At 41.8% G+C, this 25,790-nt stretch overlaps 1 protein-coding gene across 3 annotated transcripts; it reads right to left on the bottom strand.

Moving 5' to 3' along the window:
- Positions 1–657: 657 nt before the first annotated feature.
- On the bottom strand, positions 658–24,592 carry LOC131197432 (immunoglobulin superfamily member 1-like). 3 transcript variants are annotated; one of them, XM_058181497.1, is made up of 8 exons: positions 24,445–24,592; positions 24,299–24,334; positions 14,681–14,980; positions 13,105–13,386; positions 12,164–12,220; positions 7,195–7,293; positions 6,054–6,091; positions 658–3,448 (listed from the first exon to the last, which is right to left on the bottom strand). In XM_058181497.1, the coding sequence occupies exons 1-8, from the start codon at positions 24,473–24,475 to the stop codon at positions 3,290–3,292; spliced, it is 1,002 nt and encodes a 333-aa protein (XP_058037480.1). In that variant the 5' UTR covers positions 24,476–24,592; the 3' UTR covers positions 658–3,289. The 3 variants fall into 3 exon arrangements, with proteins under 3 accessions (XP_058037480.1, XP_058037481.1, XP_058037482.1); XM_058181498.1 differs by lacking the exon at positions 7,195–7,293; XM_058181499.1 differs by lacking the exon at positions 14,681–14,980.
- Between the last annotated feature and the right edge of the window lie 1,198 nt (positions 24,593–25,790).

Raw genomic sequence — 25,790 nt, 5'->3', positions numbered from 1 at the left:
CCGTCTCCCTGCGGTGTTGAGTGGCGGTCAGAAAGTCCAGGCGAAGGAGAGAGTGATCTGACCATGACAAAGGTTCTATGACTACATCTCTCAAATCCAGATCCTTCAACCACTGACCAGAGATAAAAATAAGGTCCAGAGTGCCACCCCCGATGTGAGTGGGGCCATCCACTACTTGAGTCAGGTCCAAGGCCGTCATGGAAGCCATGAACTCCCGAGCCACTGTCGATGGCGCGCCGGCAGAAGGTAAGTTAAAGTCCCCATGACTAAAAGTCTGGGGTCTCACTGCCACCCGGCAAGCACCTCCAGGAGCTCGGGCAGGGCAGCTGTCACGCAGCAAGGAGCCAGGTCGTGACCAGCAAGCCATCTGACACCTATGACCCCATCTCACAAGAGGATTCACACCCGGCAATCTGAGGTACAGTGGTCTCCCTCGGCTCTAGACTCTCTTTAATAGCAACCGCCACCCCCACCCCTACCCTGGGCCTCGGCTGATGGAATGCACGGAAACCGGTGGGCACATTTCGACCAGGGCACGCCTTCAGTGCCCAACCAGGTCTCCATGCGCCTATAAGATCCGCGCGCCCCTGAATAAGATCATATATTAGGGGGGCCTTATTGGCCACGGACCGTGCGTTGCATAACATCAGACGAAGGCCCAGGCTCTGAGGGTCTTGACCATCCGGGGAACGGGAAAAGTCAGAGGGATCGGGGCACGCGATCGCTTGCAAACATCGAACGCGTGACCCCCTAGACCGATACGATCCCCCCCTTCCGCCATATCTGCATTCTGTATAAACAGAAGCACAGAATCAAAATCATCTGAAGTATTAGTACCACTTTATAAAGCCTTAGAAAGACCACACCTGGAATGCTGTATCCAGTTTTGGTCACCATATTACAAAAAAGATGTCTGAGACTTTGGAAAAAGTACAAAGAAGTACAACTAAGATGATTAAAGAATTGGAGACTAAAAACATGAAGAACGTTTGCAGGATTTGGGTTTATCTAAGAAAAGAAGGACTAGGGGTGACATGATAGCAATATTCCAGTATTTGAGAGGCTGCCACAAAGGGATGTCAATTTATTTTCCAAAGCACCAGAGAAAAAACAAGAAAAAAGAAATGGATGGAAACTAATCAAATAGAGAAGCAACCAGGAATTAAGGAGAAATTTCCTAACAGTGAGGACAATTAACCAGAGGGACAACTTGCCTTTAGAAGCTGTGGGTGCTTCGTCACTGGAGGTTTTTAAGAAGAGACTGGACAGTCACTTGTCTGAAATGTTACAGGGACTCCTGCTTGAGCAGGGATTGTACTAGAAGACATCCAAGGTCCCTTCCAGCTCTATTCTGATTGCTTGAACTACCTACAGTATTCAGCCAAAGCTTTGGACAGATACTTAAGGTTTAGCAACAACATATACATCCATATAATGGTAAGGATAGGATTCTGCATAATAATTCTGCAAAGGAAACTTCCTTGTTTTTGCATTTTTTAATTGAATCAGGAAATAATGTAATGAACTTTTAAATCTAGAGCAGTTACAGTCCTGACTTCAAAATAGGTTACATACTCATTTCTATCTAAATCATTATATTACCAAGTTCATATATGTCCTAATTAGAGTCTTTCTTACATAGTGTTTTAAATAAGATTTAACAATTAGTAAAATTGAAGTTAAATTAGCAAATCTCATAGTATCCTACAGGACAAAACCAAGTGTTTCATCTTTGGGTTCAGATTGAAAGGTATAGAGGTACAAAACCTCATAGGTTTTGCTATGAGCTCAGAGGAAGTTTCTTTGTGTGGTCAGAGTTAAGTGACTATGTGCAGGTGGAGGTGAGAGATTAAGGAATTTGGGTTGCGATTTTTACATTTCAAACCCTGTCCCTTGAGTAAGAGGCACGATTTGGGGCTGAAAGAGCAAAATGAAAATCTTTAGAGTGAGGCATCTGAGGCAATGGGAAGGTGAGACGTTTTCAGCTCCTATGCAACCATTCACAAACTCAGGACCAGAAATCAGAACAGTTAAAACTAAGATCAGAGGTGATGGGTTCTTGCAATTCTGGTAGAATATCTTCAGAAAAATGGAAACCCCACAGCTGCTTTATGAAGGGAGCTCAAGCATGCAGCTTGTATAAATTGTTTTATAACTTTTAATTAACTTATTCTGGCCCTGCTGACAACTGGAAGGTTGGAGGGACATACAGGTAATCCTCGACTTACAAACATTCTTATAGTGAGTGTTCAAAGTTGTAATGACACTGAAAAAAGTGACTTCTGACCATTTCTCACACTTGCAGCATTCCTGTGATATGATGATCAAAATTTGGATGCTTGGTAACTGGCATGTATTTATGACAGTTGCCATGTCCTGGGGTCCTATGATCACTTTTTGCCACCTTCTGACAAGCAGCGTCAATGGGGGAGCCAGAGTCACTCAACAGCTATGTTACTAACTTAACTACAGTGATTCAGTTAATAACTGTGCCAAGAAATGTCATAAAATGGGGCAAAACTCACTTGTCTTACTTAGCAACAGAACTTCTAGGCTCAACTGTGGTCATAAATTGAAGAGTACCAGTATGGAAAAAAGACTATATGGGATCCTTGACATATGACCATGACAGAGCCTGCCCATTACACTCATAAGTGATAATGGTTGCAAAATGAGCTGACTCCATTTTACAACCTTTTTGCGATGACTGTTAAGTGAACTTCGTCACCAATAGTTCACTAAGGGCATGCCAAAAACTGGAAGTGCTGGATTTTGGCAAAACTGACATAAAACACAATCATGTAACTGTGGGATACTACGAACAGTCATAAATGCGGCCATGTTGCCAAGGACCCAAAATTCAGCCACATGACCACAGAGAGGGACCAACCATTGGAACTTTGGATCTGGGTTGTAAGTAACCCTTGTGACATCTGTAGTCACTTTGAATGGTTACTAAACGATCAGTTGTAAGTTGAGCATTATCTGTAATTCAAATATCGACTAAGAGCATATAGGAAAGAACCATTGTTATAGACCAGGAGTAGATTTCAATGTCAACAACTTCCATCAACTGGAGGTGAGAGTGATGATGGTACAAGCCTGCGCCTCAGTGCTAAAGGATCCATCACAATCCTAAGTAACGTAGTCAAAAGCATTCTGTTGACCTCATTTCCGGAGCCCCCAGTATGATCCAGTCCTTACATTTGGCATCTATAATTACACATCGGTGAGGAAATAAAAGTAAGCCACTCTTGCTTGTATTCATCTCAGGAGGCCCCACAAGGTCTTATGACATATATGGCTGAAAACTTGTATTTTTGACCACTGATGCATATAAGCAAGGTTCAGAAGTTTGCCTAGGATTGGCTGCCTGCTGGATTTTCTGTGGCTGGTGAGTCAAGATAGCATAGGAGACTTCATCCGGATGTTCTTCAACATCAGAAGACTAGAAAGAAGAAGAAAGGCTTAGAAGACGTATTTTCCTTCTCTGTTGCAATACAAGCAGATGAGGTGATGTAATGGTGGGTGGAAATGAGCTTGCAAGGGGAAGAGATGCTGCCTTGGGAACGAGCAGATAAAAGGAGGGGGAGCCTGCAGCTGAACAATGGGTGGAGAAAGAAAGGAGCCATCATAACTTCTCAGGTGGTAAAAAGAGCAGTGGGTGCTTTGTACTTTGAGATTTACAAGGTTGACGTCAGTCTCCAAGTACTAAGCTCCCTCTGAAAGCACAAATCTCCCGGCATCTCATTTTACCATCTGAGGAGTTAGGGCAGATAGCAATAGCACTTAGACCATTCACAGTGCTTTACAGCCCTCTCTAAGTGGTTTATAGAGTCAGCATATTTCCCCCAACAGTTTGGGTCCTCATTTGACCCACCTTGGAAGGATGGAAAGCAGAATCAACCTTGACTTCTTCAGATCCTTTCTAACACCCTTTCTTTTCCTGTTGTTCAACTCCAGGCCGCTCTCATTTTTATCTGATCATCCCTTGGACAGGATTTCTTTCCCTTTTCTCCCAAGGTCATACCACTTATGTGGGAGTCTCTCAAAATAAAAGAATTCAACTCTGCAGACTTGCAAGATTTACCTCAGTCCTTTGAGGTGGACCAGACTAGAAAACCAAAGTTAGGAATGCTACTACAACTTTTCTTATAATGTTACAATCACAGAATCATATAAGTCTCATTTGAGATGCCCCCGCCATCTTTGTGAAAACTAGGAGGGGTAAAACTGAGATATTTTCTCAAATTAGTCTTCTACCTTGGATTCAAGCTTCATTTATCTAACCACTGTCTTAGTTGTGGCTCTTCCTATTGTTCCTCAAGGTTATTCCTACTTCCCATGCAGTAATTGTTCAGCTACTCATAATCTACTCTCTACTAGAGGCAGAGGGTTGTAAACAGCAAAATCTTTGCTGTCTCTTAGGTCATCAATCTATTCTGGCTACTTGTCTGCTAAAATCTCAGATCACTTCCTTTGACTTTTGTTTCCAGTTTTCACCAAAAAGAGCAGATGCTCTTTCATTCTCTTTCTAATAGGATGAAAGCACTAGTTTTACTTGCCCCTATCATATATGTCTTGTAAATAAATCTTCTTTCAGTTATAGTTTTAAAAACTCACTCCATTAACCAATTCTCAGGCAGTTCCTGTTCTTAAGACCTTCATATGCTGCTGCTTCCAACTTTGAAGAGACTTAGAGAGCTCCCATTTTTTCATGGAATAGAATGAAAACTTTTTGGCCTCAGAGAAATTGAATCAATTTTTTGGTTGCTCGCTGGCACAGGACTGAACCTACACAGAATCCCCACTTTTCCCAGGTAAACAGTTCGCATGAGATAAGGAGAGTTAATTCAGCCTCCAACAAGAATAGTCAGATCTAGCCTTCCTTCTGTTAATTGAGTGGGTCATTTCTGGGGTTAGAGAATTCATATGTCTACTCATTCATTCCCATGTTCTCTTTAAGAATTTAATGCTACTTGTTTCATTATGTGGGGTGGTTTCTTAAATTCTAAATCACACATGCACAACTATTGTCAAGCTTTTGTGTGTCATTCTTCAAGCCAGACTCCCTAAAGCAAGGCATAAAGAAAATTGTTTTAATAGTTAATGTTGAAAGTTATCATCTTCTTTTCTTTTTACAGCCTTGTAATCCCTTTTATTGGGCTGGAGTCAGAGTGACTGAATGAAGCTCAGCAATTATTGGCTGGATGCCCTTCCTGACACCTATGCGGAGTTCACAGAAGATATTTTCTCTTTGCGCCCTGATAGAGGAACATCTGTCAATGCCTAAGATTGAACTCTCAACCTTCTGGGTGGGAGACAAGTGTCTTTACCTCTAGGTCAGTGGTTCTCAAGCTTTATAGTGCTGTGACCCCTTTAATACAATTTCCCACAATGTGGCGACCCCTTTAATACAATTCCCCACAATATGGCGATCCCAACCGTAAAATTATTTTCATTTTGAATTTATCGCGCCTGAAGCCGTATTGGCTAGCGATCTGAACTGCTTGCGATTGCCTTGAGGACGGAGGCATTAAAGTGGAGACTCCTCCCCTATTAAGTTTATCGCACCTGAAGCCAGATTAGGCTAGCAATTGGGAGTGATTGCAGCTGGCTTGAGAGGGAGATATCAGAGCAAAGATTTCTCTCTTTTTTAATTCACCATGCCTGAAGATGAATTTGGCTAGTGATTTGAAGAGCCTGCAGCTGGCTTGTGGAGTCAACCATTGGAGTGCGATTCTTCGACTTGCAAGTATACTTCCCATATTTCCGATGGTCTTAGGCGACTCCTGGCAAATCATCATTCGACCCCCAACGGGGTCGTGACCCACAGGTTGAGATCCGCTGTTCTAGGCCATGGTGCTGCTCTTGCTGAATGTTATCAATTAATTACAGTTAACAGCTTTACTCCCTGTGCAACAATATTCTCCTTAGATCAAATGAAAACTAACAATTCAGAGGTAACTTTGGAAGGACTTGCCTATTCTAACTTCTATATCTGATGAAATAATCTGGACAAGGAAGGCAGAGTTATGAAAAAAAAATCTTACCAGATTCATTGCTGGGTTATGTTCATTGGTTTTGGAACCTGTGGATCAAAGACAGCCATGAAATTCTTTGCCTAATTTGAATTTGATTATAATAAAAGCAGCTGATCCTTTCCAAATTATTCTACTGTTAAAATTCCCTAAATGAATAAGTCTCTATCAGTTGATTATACCAGAAAAGTTTTGTGCCAAGATGGCCCTACTCTACCATTGTTAAAAATCATGAAGACATAGGACTTTGACATCATCACTTTTGGTCTCTTTTATTTTTATTTTTTATCTTTTACTGATTTTATTCTAATTTCTTTGATTGTTGTGAACCATTCAGAGTTGCTGAGAGTTGCATACAATTTATATTTTAAGAATATTTTAAAAAATATTAATTGCTTAAAAACTTCCTCCTGTTTTAAAAATACAGCTGCTAAGATTTTCATATTATTTCAGTTTGAAAAGCTGGTATATCATGTTTCATATGAAACCTGCAGTTAAAATAAATTCTACCCATTTCCACTTTAGGTCTTTGCACTCCAAATTTGCAATTTCCTTTCTGGTTAGATTTGCTTGTGATGCTTTATTAATATTAGACATGAGATTATATCTGTGTTTATTCAAAAGGTTAAAATTTTATTTTGTGCTGCTGATCTATTGCTCAGTTTTCTTAATTTTGCATTCCTCTTTCGTCAGTTGGATTCCTTTGCTTTTCAGTATTTGGTGTAAGCCATTGTAAGCCATTTTTAAAGCATGTTCATATGTTGAACTATAATGGCTATAATATATTTCTTTAAGCCAGACTATGTTCAATTTGTTTTTTACTTAATTCAAGTCGTATATCAAGGAGATGCATAAGCTTTTCCCCTTGGATTATAAAAAAAATCTTCCTGGGCCAATTATGGTACCAAGGTTTTCAGATTTTATGGCCTATTGCTAGCAAGCTTCAAGCTTCTTTTTAAAATCACAAGGTCTAAAATGTGCTTTGCTTCTCTGTCTGATACTATTAGCTGTACTATTTTAGGGAGAAGCTTTTTTTATGCTTTTTGTGAAAATGAAGGCAATGCAGTCATTATGTGAGGTCTATAGACCATGGTTAGTTATTGTTCATCCACTTCTCTGTAACCATGTTTATTACAAGATCATCTCCACTTACTTTTTCTCCTTTTCCTGTACAGTACCACAGCCAGCATTAACACGACAATCAGGAAAACGCTCACCCCAACGCCTGCCCATAAGTATGGGCTAAGAATAGCTGTAAAGCCAAGACATTTGCATTATACTGCTACTCCTCTAGATGTCCGTCTCAACGCTCATGTGGGATTTCCTAGAAGTTCCTCCTCACTTAGAGATGACACAGTTTGAAACTGGCATCCTTTGAATGCAAAATATGTGCCTTAAAATAGACTTACGATCTTTTCAAACCTTCTGCTGACAGTGGGGAAGAAAAGCTATTATGATTCTTAAGTCAGTGTGTTTGCTTCTCTCAGTGGAGCCCTTTCCCCACAACGCTTCTTGTCCATAGCTTCTGGTTCTCAATCCATCCCACGCTTCCCTTTTTTACACACATATACGCACACACATAAATTCTCTGCATCATAATTTTACATCATGAGGTGGACCTAGACTTAAGCAACCACATGAGTCAAACTAGTTGAGTAGGTCTTTCCATATCCCTTTCGTCACATAAGCACTAAATATATCTAAGGAAGCTTTTCTGGAAAGCTTTGCTCCCATTGTTAGTGCTCTATCTTGCTTAATTCACAGACACAGATATATCCTTTCTTTTATCTTCTTTTTTTATTTAGCTTTCTGAAAGAAAGAAAAAAAAAGGATTTTCATCCAACTGTCTCAAGTCTTGCAGGGACAGCCCTGTCTGCTTAGGGCAGAACTGCCTATCCTGTAGGCTTTTAAATATATTTATTTTATTTTATTTTATTTATTTTGTCACACAGTATATATAAGCATAAGCATGAAATGACTATACAATATATAAGCACATATATAAGTATGAGTATGTAATAACTATATTAATTGGATATAACGAAAGGAAACAATAGGACAGGAACGGTAGGCACACTGGTGCTCTTATGCACGCCCCTTACAGACCTCTTAGGAATGGGGTGAGGTCAATAGTAGACAGTTTTTGGTTGAAGTTTTTGGGATTTTGGGAAGAGACCACAGAATCTGGTAGTGCATTCCAAGTATTAACAACTCTGTTACTGAAGTCATATTTTCTGCAATCAAGATTGGAACGGTTAACATTAAGCTTAAATGTATTGTGTGCTCGTGTATTATTGCAGTTGAAGTTGAAGTAGTCTTTGACAGGAAGGACATTATAATAGATGATTTTATAGCCCAATCTTCAGCTAACATGTTTGAAAGCTAATAAGTTAGGCAATGTCAAATGAAGGACTGTTGCCTTTTTCAAGTTTTTGCGCCCATATTTCAGTTCCCACCACCTTTATTTCAAGCTGGCATTCTGTCTCTGAGTTTCTATACATCAGATCAAAAAAAACAAAAAAACAATGGCTATTAAAGGGTAACATGATGCTTCCGCAATGTTTATCAGATGCGATAACTGAATTTTGTAAAATTAAAACAAATCTTTCATCTTGTTAGCTGTTTTGTATCTTACAGCTCTGAAAACCAAGTCACCACGTCCTGGTTTGACTTTATAGGCAAATGTAAATATGATATGTCCTAATTAATGGATAAATTAGGGTGGGAAACTTGATGTTATTTAGGTATAGCTGAAATAAACTTTTGAGTATCGTTTCTCACTGATGCACCAGCTGTAGGTTCTGTTTGAATCACCAGTACAATGATTCAGCAATATCTGCCAGTTACAGAGATGATTTTGATAGACAAACTTTTTTGGACAGTTAATTATAAGCATTTTTAAATAAAGTGGCAGAGACAGGGAAAGTTAATGGAGGACAAAGAGGACTTATACACAATTGTTTAAGGTAGATCTGAAGACGCCTTGAAGGAGACGTCCTCATGACATAGATTTGCTCTCTCCCATCCATCCCTAAGGACATTTTAGGTTTACCTAATTCAGTGTTGAAGTAGTATTTTAGCCTTGCTACATGCCTCTTTTGAGGCAATTGTAGTGACGATGATGAAGCAAGGACTGAGACCTTCTGAGCAGTCATTTTTGGCTGCTATGAACACTTCCCTCTTTTCTTCCAATTACTTGTGATTTCTCTCTGTGCCCATTCTAGCTTTTTGAGAACAAAAACGATCAGGCACTAGAGTCTTGCTATATAATCCTTGATCTGTGCCTCACAATATGCTAATCAGTTGTTACACAAACTTCTTATGTACTGTACTGTAGCTCCTTATTTGCACAGTTCTAGCACTCTCACATATCAGACACTATCTATCTATCTATCTATCTATCTATCTATCTATCTATCTATCTATCTATCTATCTATCTATCTATCATCTCCATCCCACGGGTGAAAGAGAGTTTGTGGGGTAGAGTGTTACTGGTGAAGCAATGAGTCCACCCACCAGTGTGGGTCAGCTGTTTTTAGACAGAGCAAATCAGCAAGAGAGTGACCTTAGGAGACAGGAGAAAGAGTTAGCATTTAAAAGATGTCTCAGCCCACAGAATAGGGAAGAAGCACAGGGAAACATTTCAAAAGGGACCCTCCCCAGTTTTCCAGAGAGAAAAAGGAAAGTGGGGGGAGGAAGAGAAATATTTTACAGTATTCTGTTAATTATAAAGACAGAGCTAGCATTCCTGTTTGTGTTTCTTCTCTGGACTGCCTCTCAGGGATTACACCAATCTTGCAAGGCTGAAAATATTTATCCCCTCCAGAAATCCTATACAATAGGTAGGCTAAAATATAATAAATGATAAAATACGGGTAATCCTTAACTAGCGATCATTTGTTTAGTAACTTCGGAATTGCAATGGGGCTGAAAAAGTCCAATCCTTGCACTTAAATCATTTCTTGCACTTATGATTGACATTCCACCCGCATGTGATCGCAACTGGGATGCTTGGCAACCAGCTCACATATATGACAGTGTCCAGTATCATGAGATCATGTGATCATGATTTGCAACCTTTTTTGGTGGGTGGGGTTCTGGCAAAAAAAACCAGTTTAGAAGAATGGGTTTGCATTTATGACGGTGGCATTAATAGCTATGGGTGGTCATTAATGGCTGTCATAAAAATGACCGTAAATCAGGTCTGACTTGACTTACAAGCACAATGACTTAGCAAAAGAAATTCCAATCCCAATTGTGGATGTAAGTTGAGGACTATATAAATCCAGGGAATGGAAAATCAGAGAGCATGAAGAACTGCAGTATGTGCAGGGATGAAGGAGAAAACAAGACCATCCGATTGTTCAGCCATGAAAAGAGAAGTAGGAAGTAGAACTTCTCAAATCCCACGCAGGGATATCACACAGAAGGAAGTCAAAACTTCTTCATTTCTTTCCAAAGTACAAGACATAGAACAATGGAGCTAAATTATAGTCAGACGGTGTTTGAATGAAGATTAGTAAGAACTTCCTAACAATAAAGAGCACTTCAGCAGTGAAAACAGTGATGTGCTGGGACCTCCTTCATTGGGTATAAGCTAAGACAGTCATTTCCCAGGGATAATTTAATCGGAATTCCTGACAAGGGTGTTGAAAAAGGAAAGGTGTTGATTGCAGACTCCAGCTGAAGCCCAGCCCCTCTGTGTGTGTGTGTGTGTGTGTGTGTGTGTGTGTGTGTGTGTGTGTGTGTGTGTGAGAGAGAGAGAGAGAGAGAGAGAGAGAGAGAGAGGGTGGGGGATTGCGAATTCATAGAAAGGAGTAGGGCTTTTATAGCATTACTGCATCACCCTCTTTCCTGGTTTGACTAGTCCCTGCAAACCACCTTGATTTCAGCCCAGAGCAAGTGCTTGCTGTCCATGGCCCCAGTGGAATTTTTCAGCTGTGGAATTCTGTGAATCAGAATTCAGTTCAAATCACAGTCATAAAAATTATTTGCAAAGATTAAGAGAACCCTAATGTGAAGGGGATAATCCAAATTGGTTGGATATGAGAAACTATCATTATAACGGGTTGAAAATCCATGTAATACATTTAAGGAATAAAAACAAGGGTCAAATATACAGCAGAGTAGAGTAAGCAGAAATAGATTTCCATCCACCATTAAATCTGCAAAAAGATCTATAGCCTCAGGTGTCTTTGTCTGTTTTCCATTCCCATTCTATTTTCTGTAAGATCTCAATACGCTGGAAAGTAACCACAAATAATTGCCTTGGGGGCAACCAGGCTCTATGTCCTACAATTTTAGCAATGCAGCCAAACAAAGCAATATTCCTTAGCAACATGTTTTATTTCAAGAATATATTTGAACCTCCACGTAGGCCCAAGAAACACAATTAGAAAAAAACGAGTGACTGAAAATCAATATTTTGTTTGGAACACAGGAACAATCAGAGGTAAACTGTGAGGGGGCCAAATGGGTATTGAGGAGACATTGTCCCCGTGTGCTATTTGGGAAGGGGGCATCTTTTGACTAGAGGAACCATCATGGTGGCTATTTTGAGAAGAAGAAAGCTCTCAAGGCAGCCATCGTGGGGATTGCCCAAAGCATACTTCTGCTTTTCCAGATATGCTCACTTAACCCTCCAAGCTGACCATTCCTGTCCTCTCTGTGGCTGAGCACCAGTCTCTGTCTCTGGAAAGTGTTCACCAGGGATTTCTGAGATGAGGGATTATACAATCATTTAAATAAGCCCCATATATCTCATTGATTGGAGGCAACAAATTGGAAATCGTGTTAGGTTTGGTCCACATCCTCAAAACCCAACTCAGACCAGATCTGAGCAATTGTATCTCTGTTTATCACAATCCTCACAGCAGCCTTGAAGATATTCATCAGGCCCCTCCCTTCCATAAAAGTGGTTCAAGATCTTTGTTCTTAATCCCAAGGATATATAACCAAAAATTAAACCTAACTATGCTTAATACGTTGCAACTGCTAAATTTCTCATTGGTTTAGCAGGTAATGTCAATGGAGTCTGGGCAAAGACAGTCCTCATTCTTATTTATGACGGCAAAAATCAGACCATTTCTTAGCCTCTGGGACTCTATGGGGGGATTCTTACCTGAATCACTGGACCCTCCAGGTATCGTCTCCATGGGGGGATTCATCATCTCAGGATCTAAACACAATCAGGATTCAAGAAAGAAATTCATTTAGTCCTTTGGATTTCAACAATATTTCTTGTGAAATCTTTTAGCAAATACCAAGGTTCTTTTTGCACATTTGCAACACATCTTCATTTATTGGCAAAGAAAAGAGAATCCCCCACAAAACAATGAGGATGGAAGCCCAGCACCACTCTATACAAAACATATTACACCTCCCCTCCAGTGAACAACAAGAGTCAGTTAACCTAACCCGCCACCAGCTGTTTTCCAACAAGGGAGGCTCTTTCTGCTCTGGGTACACTGCCACACAATGGGAATCGACCTCAAACTGGTCAGATGATCAACTTCAGAGGACAAGCAGAGCCCATCGCTAAAGGTCCTTGCAGGTCCTATCTTGACCAAGTCCCTTCTCATCTCCTCTCTCTGCATAAAGGAATACACCCATTGCTAATACTCCCACCCCTTCTGTGTTTCCCTGGGAGCATTTCCTGATCTTTGGCAAAACAATTTCAGCAGCTCCTGCCAAGGGATAACTTTAAAAGATTATCATCCAAATCTTATGCTTAAACCCAACAGTCATTGCAAGCCCTCACTATTGGAACAATATCCTTCAATGTCCTTCATTGTTATAATCTGGTGATGGAACAACTCAAAAGTGCAGATAAGCCTCAATATTGCAATATGTGTCTATTCACCCTCTCTAGCTCTTCTCATTCTTCTGAACATTAATTTTATTGCTACAACCTATTAAAACAATGGCCTAATGTTTTACGATTACCAATCTGTATGGTATCCATTACTAAAAATTCTCCCCCAGTTTGAGATCTTCCAGAAATTCAGTCCATCTTAGATGGGCAAAATGGAGAAAAGGAAATACGCAGTTTTAGTGACTTACCTTTCAAAGGCAACTCCAGCGCGTCACTTGGCACTGACCAGACAAAGGGGCTGCTTTCAAGGTGGTACTGGCAGGTATAATTTTCTGCCTCTTTCAACCTTGCAGAGTTGAGAGAAAAATCCACTGCCATTTCCCCTGGCTCTGCAGCCTTGTAATGTATCTGCTGCCTTGAGTTCATAAGAGCAAATGTCAGACTAGGTTCTGTCCCGTTGCACCATACAGAGAAATATGGTTGCTCTTTTGGATTTAAAATCTGGATGGAAGGCTTGATCAGGCTAGGATCTAGAAGGGGGAAAGATTCAATGAAATCTCAGAGATCCTTGTAGGCAAATATCTCCTGCTCCATTCAGCCACAATAAAAGTGTCACCTTCTCCATTCTCAATACATTTTTTTCCAAATATTATAAGAAAATAAAAGCCTATTTATTTCTTCTCCACTACATTGTTTTATCGAAGGCCCAAGCACCTAAATTTTCCTTATCTTGCATTCTGTGTCTTCAAAGTGATATATTAAGCAATGTTAGCTTATAGAGAATGGCATCTATAAAAGCAAAAAGATATCAAAGATATCAAAATGAAGTTATAGGTGCCATGAAGTAAGTGCACAAATGGCTGCATTGTGTCATGAGGTCAACAACATCTGATGCAAAGATGTAAGTTACCACATTTCTGTTTTGCCATCCTCATGCACATGTAAACACTCTTTGTCCAATCCAGTGGGTGCCCAAATTTAGATATGGATTTCGCATTTCAAGGACTGTGAAAGAACCTAACTCACATCAGGGCAAGAAAATGAACCAATTTTAATCTGGATCACATCACTATGGACACAGAAGGGAACTCTCATGCAAAATGCATGGATATTTTAATTGAAGCAACTTGGCCTTCCATTCAGGCATTACAAAGGCTAATTTCCCACCTCTTCTACCTGTGTTCTGAGTGGTATACAGAGTGCTCCCTCTTCCTTCCCCTTCCCAATAACAACCCTGTGAGATATGTTGCTTGATAGAGAGCAAACCCGAAACTTTTCTTTTGAGTTTAATGGAAAAAGACTTGGAAATTTTTTGGGGAACTTTGATGTTATATATATAAAGACACCGTTACTTTTATTTCTACTTGGAAACTGCTTCTGGACTTTGTGCTCGAGGTGGGGGAAAAATGAAACTTTGATTTTGGGGTTTACTGATTAGTTAAGTTTGTTGTTATAGAAATGGTTGGTTTATACTATTATGTAAAAGTAAAAAGTTGAGGTTTGATGTTACTGTCTTATTCTACTGCACCAAAAGGAGTAAGAAGTCAATGCCTTTTCTTTCTTTCCTCCTTCTTTTCTACACTTTCCTCTTCTCTTTTCCCTCCCCCATTTTTCCTATTATTTGCTTTTGTATTTTTCTATTTTATATTATAAATGAATAAAAAGTATAAAATACAAAAAGAGAGAGCGAAAGAGACTAATTTGCCCAAAATTATCCTATGAGCTTCTCTGGCAGGGAAAGAAAATATTTGGCTGATGCAAAATTGTTAAACTCTTTGTAGTGCCAGTTGTGTGAAAATCAAACAATTACTGAGCAGACATCACCTATTAGGTTGAGATAGATTTTACTACTGAAGGATGAGCATTCCCAGTCAGGCAGGCAAGATCTGCAGCTGTACATGCCGGCCTGTGATTTGCTAAGACAGGAAAAGGAAAATGCAGCCTGATTGGATACTGCATTCTCAGTTTCTGCAGTTTCCCCTTGATCACTTGAGCTTGAATATCTCGTGAGATAGAAACTTCCATAAAAATCATCCTGGCTCTTGCATAAGATGGTGACATCTTCTCCTAAAGCAACCATCCCACTGAAGTTGGTAGATATCAAAGGTGTGGAAAGAGTTTGACCTGGACAAGAAAAAAAATATCAGCAGAATAAATTGTGGAAGGCGGAGCATCTGTTTATCCTCAGAAATGGAACAACTAAAAGCAAAATCAGGACTTGTTCTGTGTTTGGAAGCAGTATTTTTCTTTATGAAGAGTGGACAATACTTTTTGGAAGAAATGATTCCCATCAGGAGCACTTAACTGGAGAATACACCTGCAATAATATCTATTTTGTTGCCATACATTACCATTTTTATGCCTTCAGGTTTTTGATACCATTGACAATATAATGCAGTAGTGTTCAGCAAATTGGTTGATATGTTTATTCAATATTTTATATTTCACATTTTCTTGTTCTGCCTTATGTATTTATTATTTATTCTATTTATTATTTATTCTAGGACATTATACATAGATTGCAACATCCAGAGGTTTTACGTGTGTGTGTGTGTGTGTGTGTGTGTGTGTGTGTGTGTGTAACATATGCCCAACTTCTGTTATTGGTCAAAACCAGCTGGTCTTTCTTTCTATATGAAAGAATTCAGGTCTGAATTCTTTTTGTGGGCTTTCTTTTTCCTGTGCTCACCCTTTTATTTCCTCTTGCTCTATAATAGCGACATTTCTAATAACGGTGAGTCAAACATTTCAAATCTGAAGTCTGCTTAGTTCAAAACAGTACAATCTGCCTTTAGAGTGTGCTATTTTGAACTCGAAACCAGGCATTTCGCTTTGAAATGTTTTGCACGCCTGTCATTTACGCTCCTTGAAAAAATTATCTTTGAAAGTAAACAACCTCAGGACAGGTTTCTATTTTCCTCATGCTTAATTCCAGAATTAGGATCCCCTGAACATAGCTGAAAGGTGAGATAAATACCCGAAGGGATGAGAAACTTCATGCAAAACCCAGAAAAAAACCATGAAACATATTAGATGTGGGCGATAAAAGAACAGGAAAGAAAATATAACTGAATCACCTTTACACCTAGAGAATTCAATATACCATTCTGTATATTTCTGTTCCTACAAACCTGCCCAGTTTTCATCACATCCAAACCAGTTTCCAAATGATATTACAAATTGTAAAAGTAATTAAAAAGCAATTGTAATGTATTACTGTAAGTTTTGGCGGGAGTTTTAGGCGGGAAATATCTCGTTTCTGATTGGATGCAGCCTCAGGCTGAAGTGTATATAAGGAGAGGTTTTTCTCCAGAGTTTTGCTGGGGTCACACTATATTAAAGAGCTGTTGTCACTAACCTGGTCTCCTGCCTCGTCAATACCCAAACTTAACATTGGCGACGAAGGTGGGATCTTGAGGCAGAGCACCAGAACAGAGCTGAACTCACTACGAGAATCAAACCCAGCAAGGTGACGGCGAATGCAGCGATGACCGGCTACACGCCACCCACTCCGTTTGACCCTGCCCAGGAGACATGGGGAATATATATGACCCGTTTCGAAAGTTTCCTGGAGGCAAACGAGCTACAGGGAGTCTCCGACAACCGCAAACGGGCTTACTTCATAAGCCACTGTGGGTCAGCAGTCATCGCCGTCGCAGAAGCTCTAGCGGAGCCAACACCGCTACACTCCGTATCATGGCAGACCCTTCAGACCCTCCTGAAGAATCACTACGCACCAGCCCCGTCCAAATACGTTCGACGGTACGAGTTTGGGGAGCGAGGCAACAAGAAGGCGAGTCTATCAGCGACTACATGGCAGCCCTGAGACAAGCCTCCAAGCATTGCGAGTACCGCGATCTGGACGAAGAGCTGCTGGAACAACTTATACGGGGGGTCAGAGACATCCGTTTGAGGAGACGGTTGCTAGCCAAGAGCAACCTGACATTGGCAAACGCTCTGGACGAAGCCAGAGCCCATGAGATGTCCAACCATGCAGCAGACACCTTACAAAAGCGACTCACGCCGATGGCGGGCGCAAAGCCGAGCACAGTCCACCACGAAGAAACCTATCGTGAGTCAACCAGCGAAGAGGAGGAAGAAGTCCACTACACCGGAAAATCGACAAGGGAAGACCCGGAGGAATGCGGAAGTTGCGGGGGGCGACATCAGCGCCAAAGATGTAAGTTCAGGGACGCCATTTGCGGCGGTGTGAAAGGAAGGGCACCTGGCTCAAGTCTGCCGAGCACCCCAACCTTCCCGAAAATTCAAATCGGCCAATCAGAGCGGCTCTGAGTCAGAGATGCAAACCCCACATTCCGCGAAATTTCAAACCAGCCAATCAGAGCGAGATCGGCGAGGCGACCAGCGATTGGCCAGGAAAGAAAGAGCGCGAAGTCAAACCGAATGACTGTTACCATAGACCACGCAGCTACCCGCATCAAGAAAAGATCTTCACAAACCCGACAATTGAAGGCGTACCGTGCCGACTGGAAGTAGACACAGGATCAGCTATCACAATCATGTCCTGGGACACTTTTGTGAAAGCCTTGCCGCACATCGCAAAGCGCAAGCTACAGAAACAACGGCCCGGGTGCAGGATTACCAGGGCAACCGCATCCCTGTTCGAGGGACAACGACCGTCGAGGTCAAGTACGGGACATACGAAAAGACCCTGCCCATCACGTTAGTCGAGGAACCTTGCCAAGCTTGCTGGGGCTAGACTGGTTCCGGGCGTTGGGAATGGGGTGACTGGCGTCCACCGAGCGGATGCAACCTGCAAACGCCCTACTGGAGGAATTCGCAGACGATTCGAGGACCGTTTAGGCAAGTACAAGGGGACCCCTATCTCCTTCAATTTAGACCCCAAATAGCTCCCATTAGGTTAAAGGCAAGGAGGGTTCCTTTGCACTCAAACCTAAAATCGACAAAGAGTTAGATAAATTAGTCAGCCAGGGGATACTAGTGCCAGTTGACCATGCCAAATGGGAGACGCCAATCGTCACCCCTATAAAACCAGACGGGTCCATAAGAATTTGCGCTGATTACAAGGCTACCTTGAACAAAGCATTGCAAAAGAGCGCCTACCCAGTTCCAGTAGTGCAACACTTATTGCACTCACTAGGGCACGGACAAGTTTTCGCCAAATTAGACTTGGCACAAGCGTACCAACAGCTACCCGTAGATGCTAGCACAGCTGAGGCCCAGACCATTGTAACGCACCGGGGTGCCTTTAAGTGCACCCGGTTACAGTTCGGGGTGAGTGTGGCCCCGGGGCTATTCCAAAATTTGATGGAGCGGCTCCTACAAGGGTTACCGGGAGTCGTACCCTATTTTGATGATGTGTTGGTATCAGGGGAAGATTTAAGAGAACTGGGAAAGCGATTAAGGAAAGTTTTGGCCATTTTTAGGTCGGCAGGATTAAAAGTCAAAGCAAGCAAGTGTCAGATAGGGGTCGAATCTGTTGAATTTTTGGGCTATAGAATAGACAAAAAAGGGATTCACCCCACTGAGAGCAAAGTCAAGGCGATAAAGAGAGCCCCAGCACCCAAAAACAAGACAGAACTCCAGGCTTTCCTGGGTCTGGTAAACTTTTACGCCGTGTTTTTAAAAGACAAGGCAACCGTTGCTGAACCGCTGCATAAATTGCTTGGAAAAAACACTGCTTGGTCGTGGGGGAAGTCAGAGAATAGGGCATTTGAGGCAGTAAAAAGTTTGCTATCAAGCGATAGCCTGTTAATACAATACAACAACAGACTGCCGTTAGTATTGGTTTGTGATGCGTCCCCCTATGGAGTAGGAGCGGTACTTAGCCACAGACTCCCAAACGGCACTGAAGCCCCTATAGCGTTCTATTCACGAACGATGTCCCCGGCTGAGAGGAATTACAGCCAGCTAGATAGGGAGGCTCTCGCAATAGTGTCAGGGGTGAAAAAATTTCACGAATACGTTTTTGGGCGAGATTTCGAAATTGTCACTGATCACAGACCGCTATTGGGGTTACTGGCTGGCGACCGCCCAACGCCAGTAGCACTCTCACCTAGACTGACCAGATGGACTATTTTTTTGACCGCATACTCCTACAAGCTGCAGCATCGGCCTGGAAAGGAGCTGGGGCATCGGACGCATTGAGCAGATGCCCATTGCCAGGGGAAATCGAGGACCCCACCCCGGGCACACCCGTGCTACTCATTGACTCTTTGGACTCGGGGCCAGTCACATCGCAGGAAGTGGCTCGGGCCTCCTACCGGGACGTTGTTTTAAGGACTGTAATCAGTTGGGTTCAAAGGGGATGGCCCGCTGCGCCACGACGTTCAAGGAATTTGTAAAGAAAAAAGGGGAATTGTCCGTACAAGGGGGGTGCCTGCTCTGGGGGGATAGGGTGGTAGTCCCAGAGAAACTGAGGAAAAAAGTTCTGGAACTCCTGCATGAGGGTCACCCAGGAATTGTGAGGATGAAGGGTTTGGCTAGGAGCTATGTCTGGTGGCCCCTAATGGACAGGGAAATCAGTGACAGGGTTGGCCGATGCCAAGTATGTCAGGAATCCAGACCACTACCACCTACGGCCCCAGTTTTAGAGTGGGAGAAACCCCAAGGCCCTTGGTCCCGCATACACATTGATTTTGCCGGCCCCTTCCACGGCCAAACATTTCTAATTGTGGTGGATGCATTCTCCAAATGGCTGGAGATCATCCTAATGAAATCCACAACCGCGGGAGCTGTCATCTCAGCACTAAAACACCTTTTCGCCACGCACGGGCTACCGGACACCCTCGTGTCCGATAACGGCCCACAGTTCACCGCAGCATTATTTGAAGGGTACCTGGCTGAAGAGGGCATCCGACATGCCCTCTCAGCGCTGTTCCACCCTGCGTCGAACGGCCTTGCTGAACGTTTTGTCCGGAGTGCGAAAGAAGCGCTATCACGAAGCGGCCCCGGCGATTGGCAGGCACAAATCGACGCATTCCTAACCGTCCAACACAGGACCCCTGTGTGGCCACCGCCGCAGCCCAGCCGAGCTATTAATGGGCGGAAGCTACGGTGCCCGCTAGACCGGCTACACCAACTACGTACAGGACGGGTTCAAAACAAAACCAGATAGAATCCGAGAGTTAAACATAGGAGACTCGGTGTGGGCACATAATTACAGCGACGGCCCTAACTGGAAGAGGGGGATAGTCATAGACAAAACGGGCCCCAAATCTTATCTAGTGGAACTAGACGATGGCAGAATCTGGAGGCGCCACATAGATCAATTAAGAAACAGATTGAGCGATAAGGCAGAATTAGGCGAGAACAGCCCTGACTATGATTTAATTAACCCCACAGCTGACCGGCGCCAAGAACAAACAGAAAGCGTAAGCAAAGAACCAAACAGAGACTTATCTGAGTCAGGCGAGGTCCAGCGACACCCTCCGGTCCCTCTAGAGGACAGCAGGTCCGAGCCGGCGAATAATCCAGGGCCGGATGGCCGGGAGGAGGAGCTCAGAGGAACGAAAAGTCCCTCCGGCAAGCTCGACTCAACTCCAGAAAGTGAACTGCGCAGGTCCGGGAGAGTCAGGAGACGCCCCACGTACCTGCAGGACTACGTAGAGAAGTAATATGCAAATATTGGCAAAGTGCCTTCTGGGAGGGAAGGAGTGTAATGTATTACTGTAAGTTTTGGCGGGAGTTTTAGGCGGGAAATATCTCGTTTCTGATTGGATGCAGCCTCAGGCTGAAGTGTATATAAGGAGAGGTTTTTCTCCAGAGTTTTGCTGGGGTCACACTATATTAAAGAGCTGTTGTCACTAACCTGGTCTCCTGCCTCGTCAATACCCAAACTTAACAGCAATATTATTTCTTCACACACAGGTGGGATTACACAGAATTATATTGGAATTTTCCCTCCATGTTTAACTCTAAGACACAATTAAAATGCTCTGTAGAATCAGAAATTGGCAAAATTTCCATTGGTCTGGAGTGCTAACATATGATCACAAATACATATTCATTGAGCGAAGGAACTGTATGCAAAGTACAGAAAAAGCAGATTAATGTAATAAGCCAACCCAATAGAGGTAGGAGATGAGGAAAAGGAATGTAAATTAGGTTTACCACTATATGATTCACTATACCACTGTCTCTTTTTTGTTCTTGCAAACCACTGTCTTTGCTTTCACTAAATCACTTAAGGATTTAAGGATCTTTGTTCTTCAAATGCAGCCCTTTTCACTTATTCAGGACCTAATCAACTCCCATCTCATCACAATTCCTTCTCTTTCTTCCCTTCCTCTCAATGGAACATTTTGCTCATCCTTTTTTTTTTTCCTTTTGTGATTTCATCCTCATTCTTTATCAATTTTATGGTAAAACCTCAGTGTGCTTCATACTGTGTTCATTGTGATCATTGTAACAGATAGAATTAGGACTTGTTTTTCATTGCCCTCTCCAACATCAAAAATTTCCATTTTGATTTCTTTTGACATTCATTCTTCAGAACAAGCCATATGCTTAGTTTCTCCCCGGACTTACACCTCATAAAAGTTCTCCATCCATTTTCCATCTTTACGAAACTGTTGTGAATGAGAAAGATGGAGTAGAATTCTGAAGAAAAAAATTACACTTTTTGAAAGTACAGTAATTCAATTTCAGATTACAAAGGAAAAGGAACAGAGTATAATAGAACGGAAAATAATTAATAGGGATTTTGAATTGTTGAGTGAGAATGTTTAGGACTCTAGTTCACCGTCAGGATCTTGTGAGCATATAGGGAAAAACTGGATAAGTTTAATTGTGTAAGTGAGCCATTTTATCATTAAAATACCCCATGTTTTACAGAGGCAGCAGAGATGCTGGAAACAAGCATAGTTTCTTGTTAACGAGTGAAAAAACATTGTTAGAGTTAGTTTGTGCAATTATTTTAGTCCAGTGTTTCTTAAACTTTTTTCCCTCAGGACCTCTTTCTACTTTTGAAAATTTGTGAAGGACCCCAGAGAGCTTTTATTTGTATGGGTTACATTTATTGATATTTACCACATGGAAAATTAAAATTGACACATTTGCTGCCAGTACCACTTCTCACAATTGTTTGATGGGAATGTTTGAAGTATTATTTTTCAACATAGGCAACTCATTTTCATTTCATGGACCCTTGAAGGAGAGTTGTGTGATCTTTCCATAGTCCTAAGACTTTAAAGTGTGTGATCTTTCTTAAGTGTTTTCACACTTTAAGAAACACTGCCTTAGTCAATTCCGTTGGGCTGAATTTTGCCTGCCTCTAGTCAATTTTATTGTGTTTTTGTTAATGATGAACAATCTTTATTATGTATTTATTTAGTGCTAGCTGGTAACCTGGCATTACCCGGGTATTTATAGACATTGAAGCCTTTGTCTGACAGGGAGCCATTGAGAGAGGCCTTTCTTCCCCCTACTCCCATGCCCATCATCCCTGCCCTCTCCCTTCCCCCTCCCATGTGCTCTTCTTTCCCACCCTGTCTACAATCTTGGCACTTTGCCCCAAATCCATCAGGTGCTTCCTCATTGCTCCACTGAAGGGCAAATGTCACAGCTGCCTTTCCAGAGGAAGCTGTGAAGAAACTGACATCACAAACAATTGCCGCTCTAGGATTCCATCCTCGCTCTCCTTAACAGCCCAGGCTCTCCCTTCCCCCTCCCATGACATCACAAACAATTGCCACTCTATGACACCACACTCGCTCTCCTTAACGGCCCAGGCGTTCCACAGTTATGCTTGAACACACACACACACAGACACACACCAGGGGTGTCTTACCCCCGCAGTATTTGTTTCCAAATAGTAAGTCATCTGTGTACCAAGTCTGGTTGAAATTGCTTAAGGCGTTCCAGCATTATGCTGGAACATACGTACATACAGCCTTTTTAATATAGATAGATATGGCATATCATACATAGACTAGCAAAATATATTTTAACTTTAGATTGGTGTTCAAATACATATGTCTAGAAGTGCAACATCAATTATAGTAAAAAAAAAATCAGATACTGGACCAGTAAATGCCTTCAGCTTACTGCCAGTCATGGTGTGATCTACAGCAGAGGTCCCCAACCTCTGGGCTGAGGAATCACTACCTGGCTTTGAGCATGCACAAAACCACCACCACCCCCGGCTGGTCCACAAAACCGAAAAGGTTGAGGAACTCAGATCTACAGTTTGACATTGGACCTCGTAATCACGAGGATACTATGCCTCATTTATACAGACAGTCTCATAGATATCATGTAAGGTGTGAATCCTATTCAGAATTGTTCATTCCTGATGTGGCAGTTCAAAGCCTGGCATCTTTTTTATATGGTCATTTATATCAGCAAGGAAAGGATTATATGGAAATGGGGGTTGTTTAGTGGCAGGAACAGTTTTGGGGGGATCCGAGGGGATTATGTAAAGTGGGGTACTGAACTTGATCCTGTCATGTTTCCATGTTCAGGGCAAGAAGTCCTGGAAATTAACCCTCTTTCCACTTCAGCCGTAACACTTTTTATCAATATACATATAATTTTCTACTTGATATAATTTTTCATCATCATTTGCAGTTCATCACTCTATTTACATTGTCAAATGCCGCCTGTCTGCCCTTTGGTACATTAATTTTCAGATTAATACTCTTTGCTTTATGAGACATTATTTCAAATATTCACTGCAAATCATTCATATTGTCATTGTTTGCAAACTGTACACAATTTTGCTATACACAAAACACCTAAAGTGCAACAAAGATACACACAAAAATCGCCACAACTTCTTTTAAATAGGTTATCTTCAAATTATGCTGACACAGAAGCACCCTGATGCATACATATCTCTATATCCCTATAAAATTGTAAAGAGTCAGACATGACTAAATGGTTAAAAGAGCAAGACTGAGATCCATGTATGGACACATATTTAACAAAGTTAAAGCAGCTTGAGCTTATACAACATACTACAATTCAAAAGACAAAAGAAAAATTAAAAGTAGCTGAACTTCATGCATAGTATAGATGCAGTTGCAAACTTTAATGGGACCAATTGAGAATTTTGAGCCAATTCAGTCATTCAGTCATGACCTGCCCCAGAGAGGCTCAACAGTGAAATGGGAAACATATAAATTTAATAAATAAGTATGTTTCCAAGAAAGACTGGGCAAGATGTTCTCCCCCAAGAATCTAAAGATCAAGGGATTTCTCGCAAACTTTACTGCAGAAGTTGAATTAAATACCTTGAAGACCCTTGTGGTCAACTCCTAGGATTAAAATATTCGTCAGTGGAAGTGTCTGCTTGTTGGAGTGCTTACATTATGCCTCTGTCTAAGCTCAATTCCTCCAAGTATAAACAATTATATAACAGTTATTTCAGATGGTCCATAAACATCCAGGAAGTCAACCCCCAGAACTTCCCAGCATTGGGGGGAAAAGGTATAAAAAACTTCCACCATATTGACTCACCTCTAGAAATCCAACACTGCCTGGCCAACCACCATCCTGGAAAGAAGATCAGGCCATTAGATGCACAGCAACCAAGAAATGTTGAGTTCCCCCCCCTCTATAAACAGCATATATGATTTTCTTTGCCTTCCGTGTCAGATACCTACCAAAGAAGAATATGTTGAGGGATAGCTTCATCTTTAAAGTTCCCTCAGCCCTATAGCCAGGATAGTCTTCTCAGCTCTTCTCATGTGCAGAAAATGGCCCCCACTGAGGATTTGTACCTCCTAACACACAACACGGACTGGACTAGTGTCTAATCATGACTTTTTTGGAATCTCACTTTGGTGTTGTTCACAGTCAACAGGCCTTGTCATCTTCAAAACCACATCCCGTTTTTCTATTGCAAAAGAAGCATAAAATGTCCCAAGGGGAAGAAATATGCTACATACACAGTTGTGAGGATTTTCAAGATGAAACTGATAAGTTAATGATTTTTTTCCTCTTTCGCAGCATCAAGAGCTTCACTTTTCTCATGAAAAGAATTATGACTTCTGTAATGGAGGGCATCTGGCTTAGCATTTTTTCTTCTTCTCTATCCTCTGTGAGACTAATTCCAAGGTGGGTGAGATCATGTTAACAAGCACCCACTTTGGTGGATGATGTCCTGTTCTGTAAAGAGAAGGAAAATTATATCCTGAAAAACATGAAAGATTGCACAAAGCATGCAGAAGCTTCCAAGCCATTTTTATTGGTAAAAAAATACACTTTCTTGTTTAATTTAGGCGCTTTCAATAACAAGACATACAAACTCCCATTGTTTCTGCTTCTCAGTCCATCCAAACCAGTTCAGTGCTTCAAATACCAAAAGTTTAACTCTGCATTATTCTTGTGCAGTTTCTTCCATGAAGGATTTAGGGATTGGGGGGGGGGGGGGTTCAGCAGAATGTTGAGTCCATAGGATGGAAGGCTAGAAGATCTGTAATAGTGTATGGGGAGGACCTTGGGAGTCTGAGCAAGGAGATGCTGCCTAGGGGAATGGTAGCATAGCCTAGGGAAGAGACAGCATAACCTGTAACTCTGGATGGTGAGCACAGTTCAAGTCTCAGAAGAGACCCACCCTAGTTTCTCAGTTTGTAAAGGGGGAGGATTGTAGACTTTAGACTTTAAGTGTGGCTTTACAATAAAGTAGAAATATCTCACCTGGTAGTGATTCCTATCTGGTTTATCCCACATCAGTCTTACAAGTCTGAAAGTACAATTCTGCCCCATCTGTCAGCAGATCACAAGGCTGTGATTAAACAAAGAGATTATTTTTGTGGTGGTACTGTTGGGTATAAATTAGGGATGAAGTCTTTCCCGGTTTGCCACCGATTTGCTGCCCACGCATGCACAGTGTACACCAAATGCATGCTGCGCACGCGTATGTACAGTATGTGCAAAACACTCCCTGCGCACAGAAAGGGGAAGCTTGGGAAGGTAAATAGAACAGCGAGCAGGATTTCCTGCTTTC

This window comes from Ahaetulla prasina, chromosome 4 (assembly GCF_028640845.1).
Source record: "Ahaetulla prasina isolate Xishuangbanna chromosome 4, ASM2864084v1, whole genome shotgun sequence".
Lineage (NCBI taxonomy): Eukaryota > Metazoa > Chordata > Lepidosauria > Squamata > Colubridae > Ahaetulla > Ahaetulla prasina.
The sequence above is the reverse complement of the archived record's forward strand: the minus strand, read 5'-3'. Positions and strand labels throughout refer to the sequence as shown.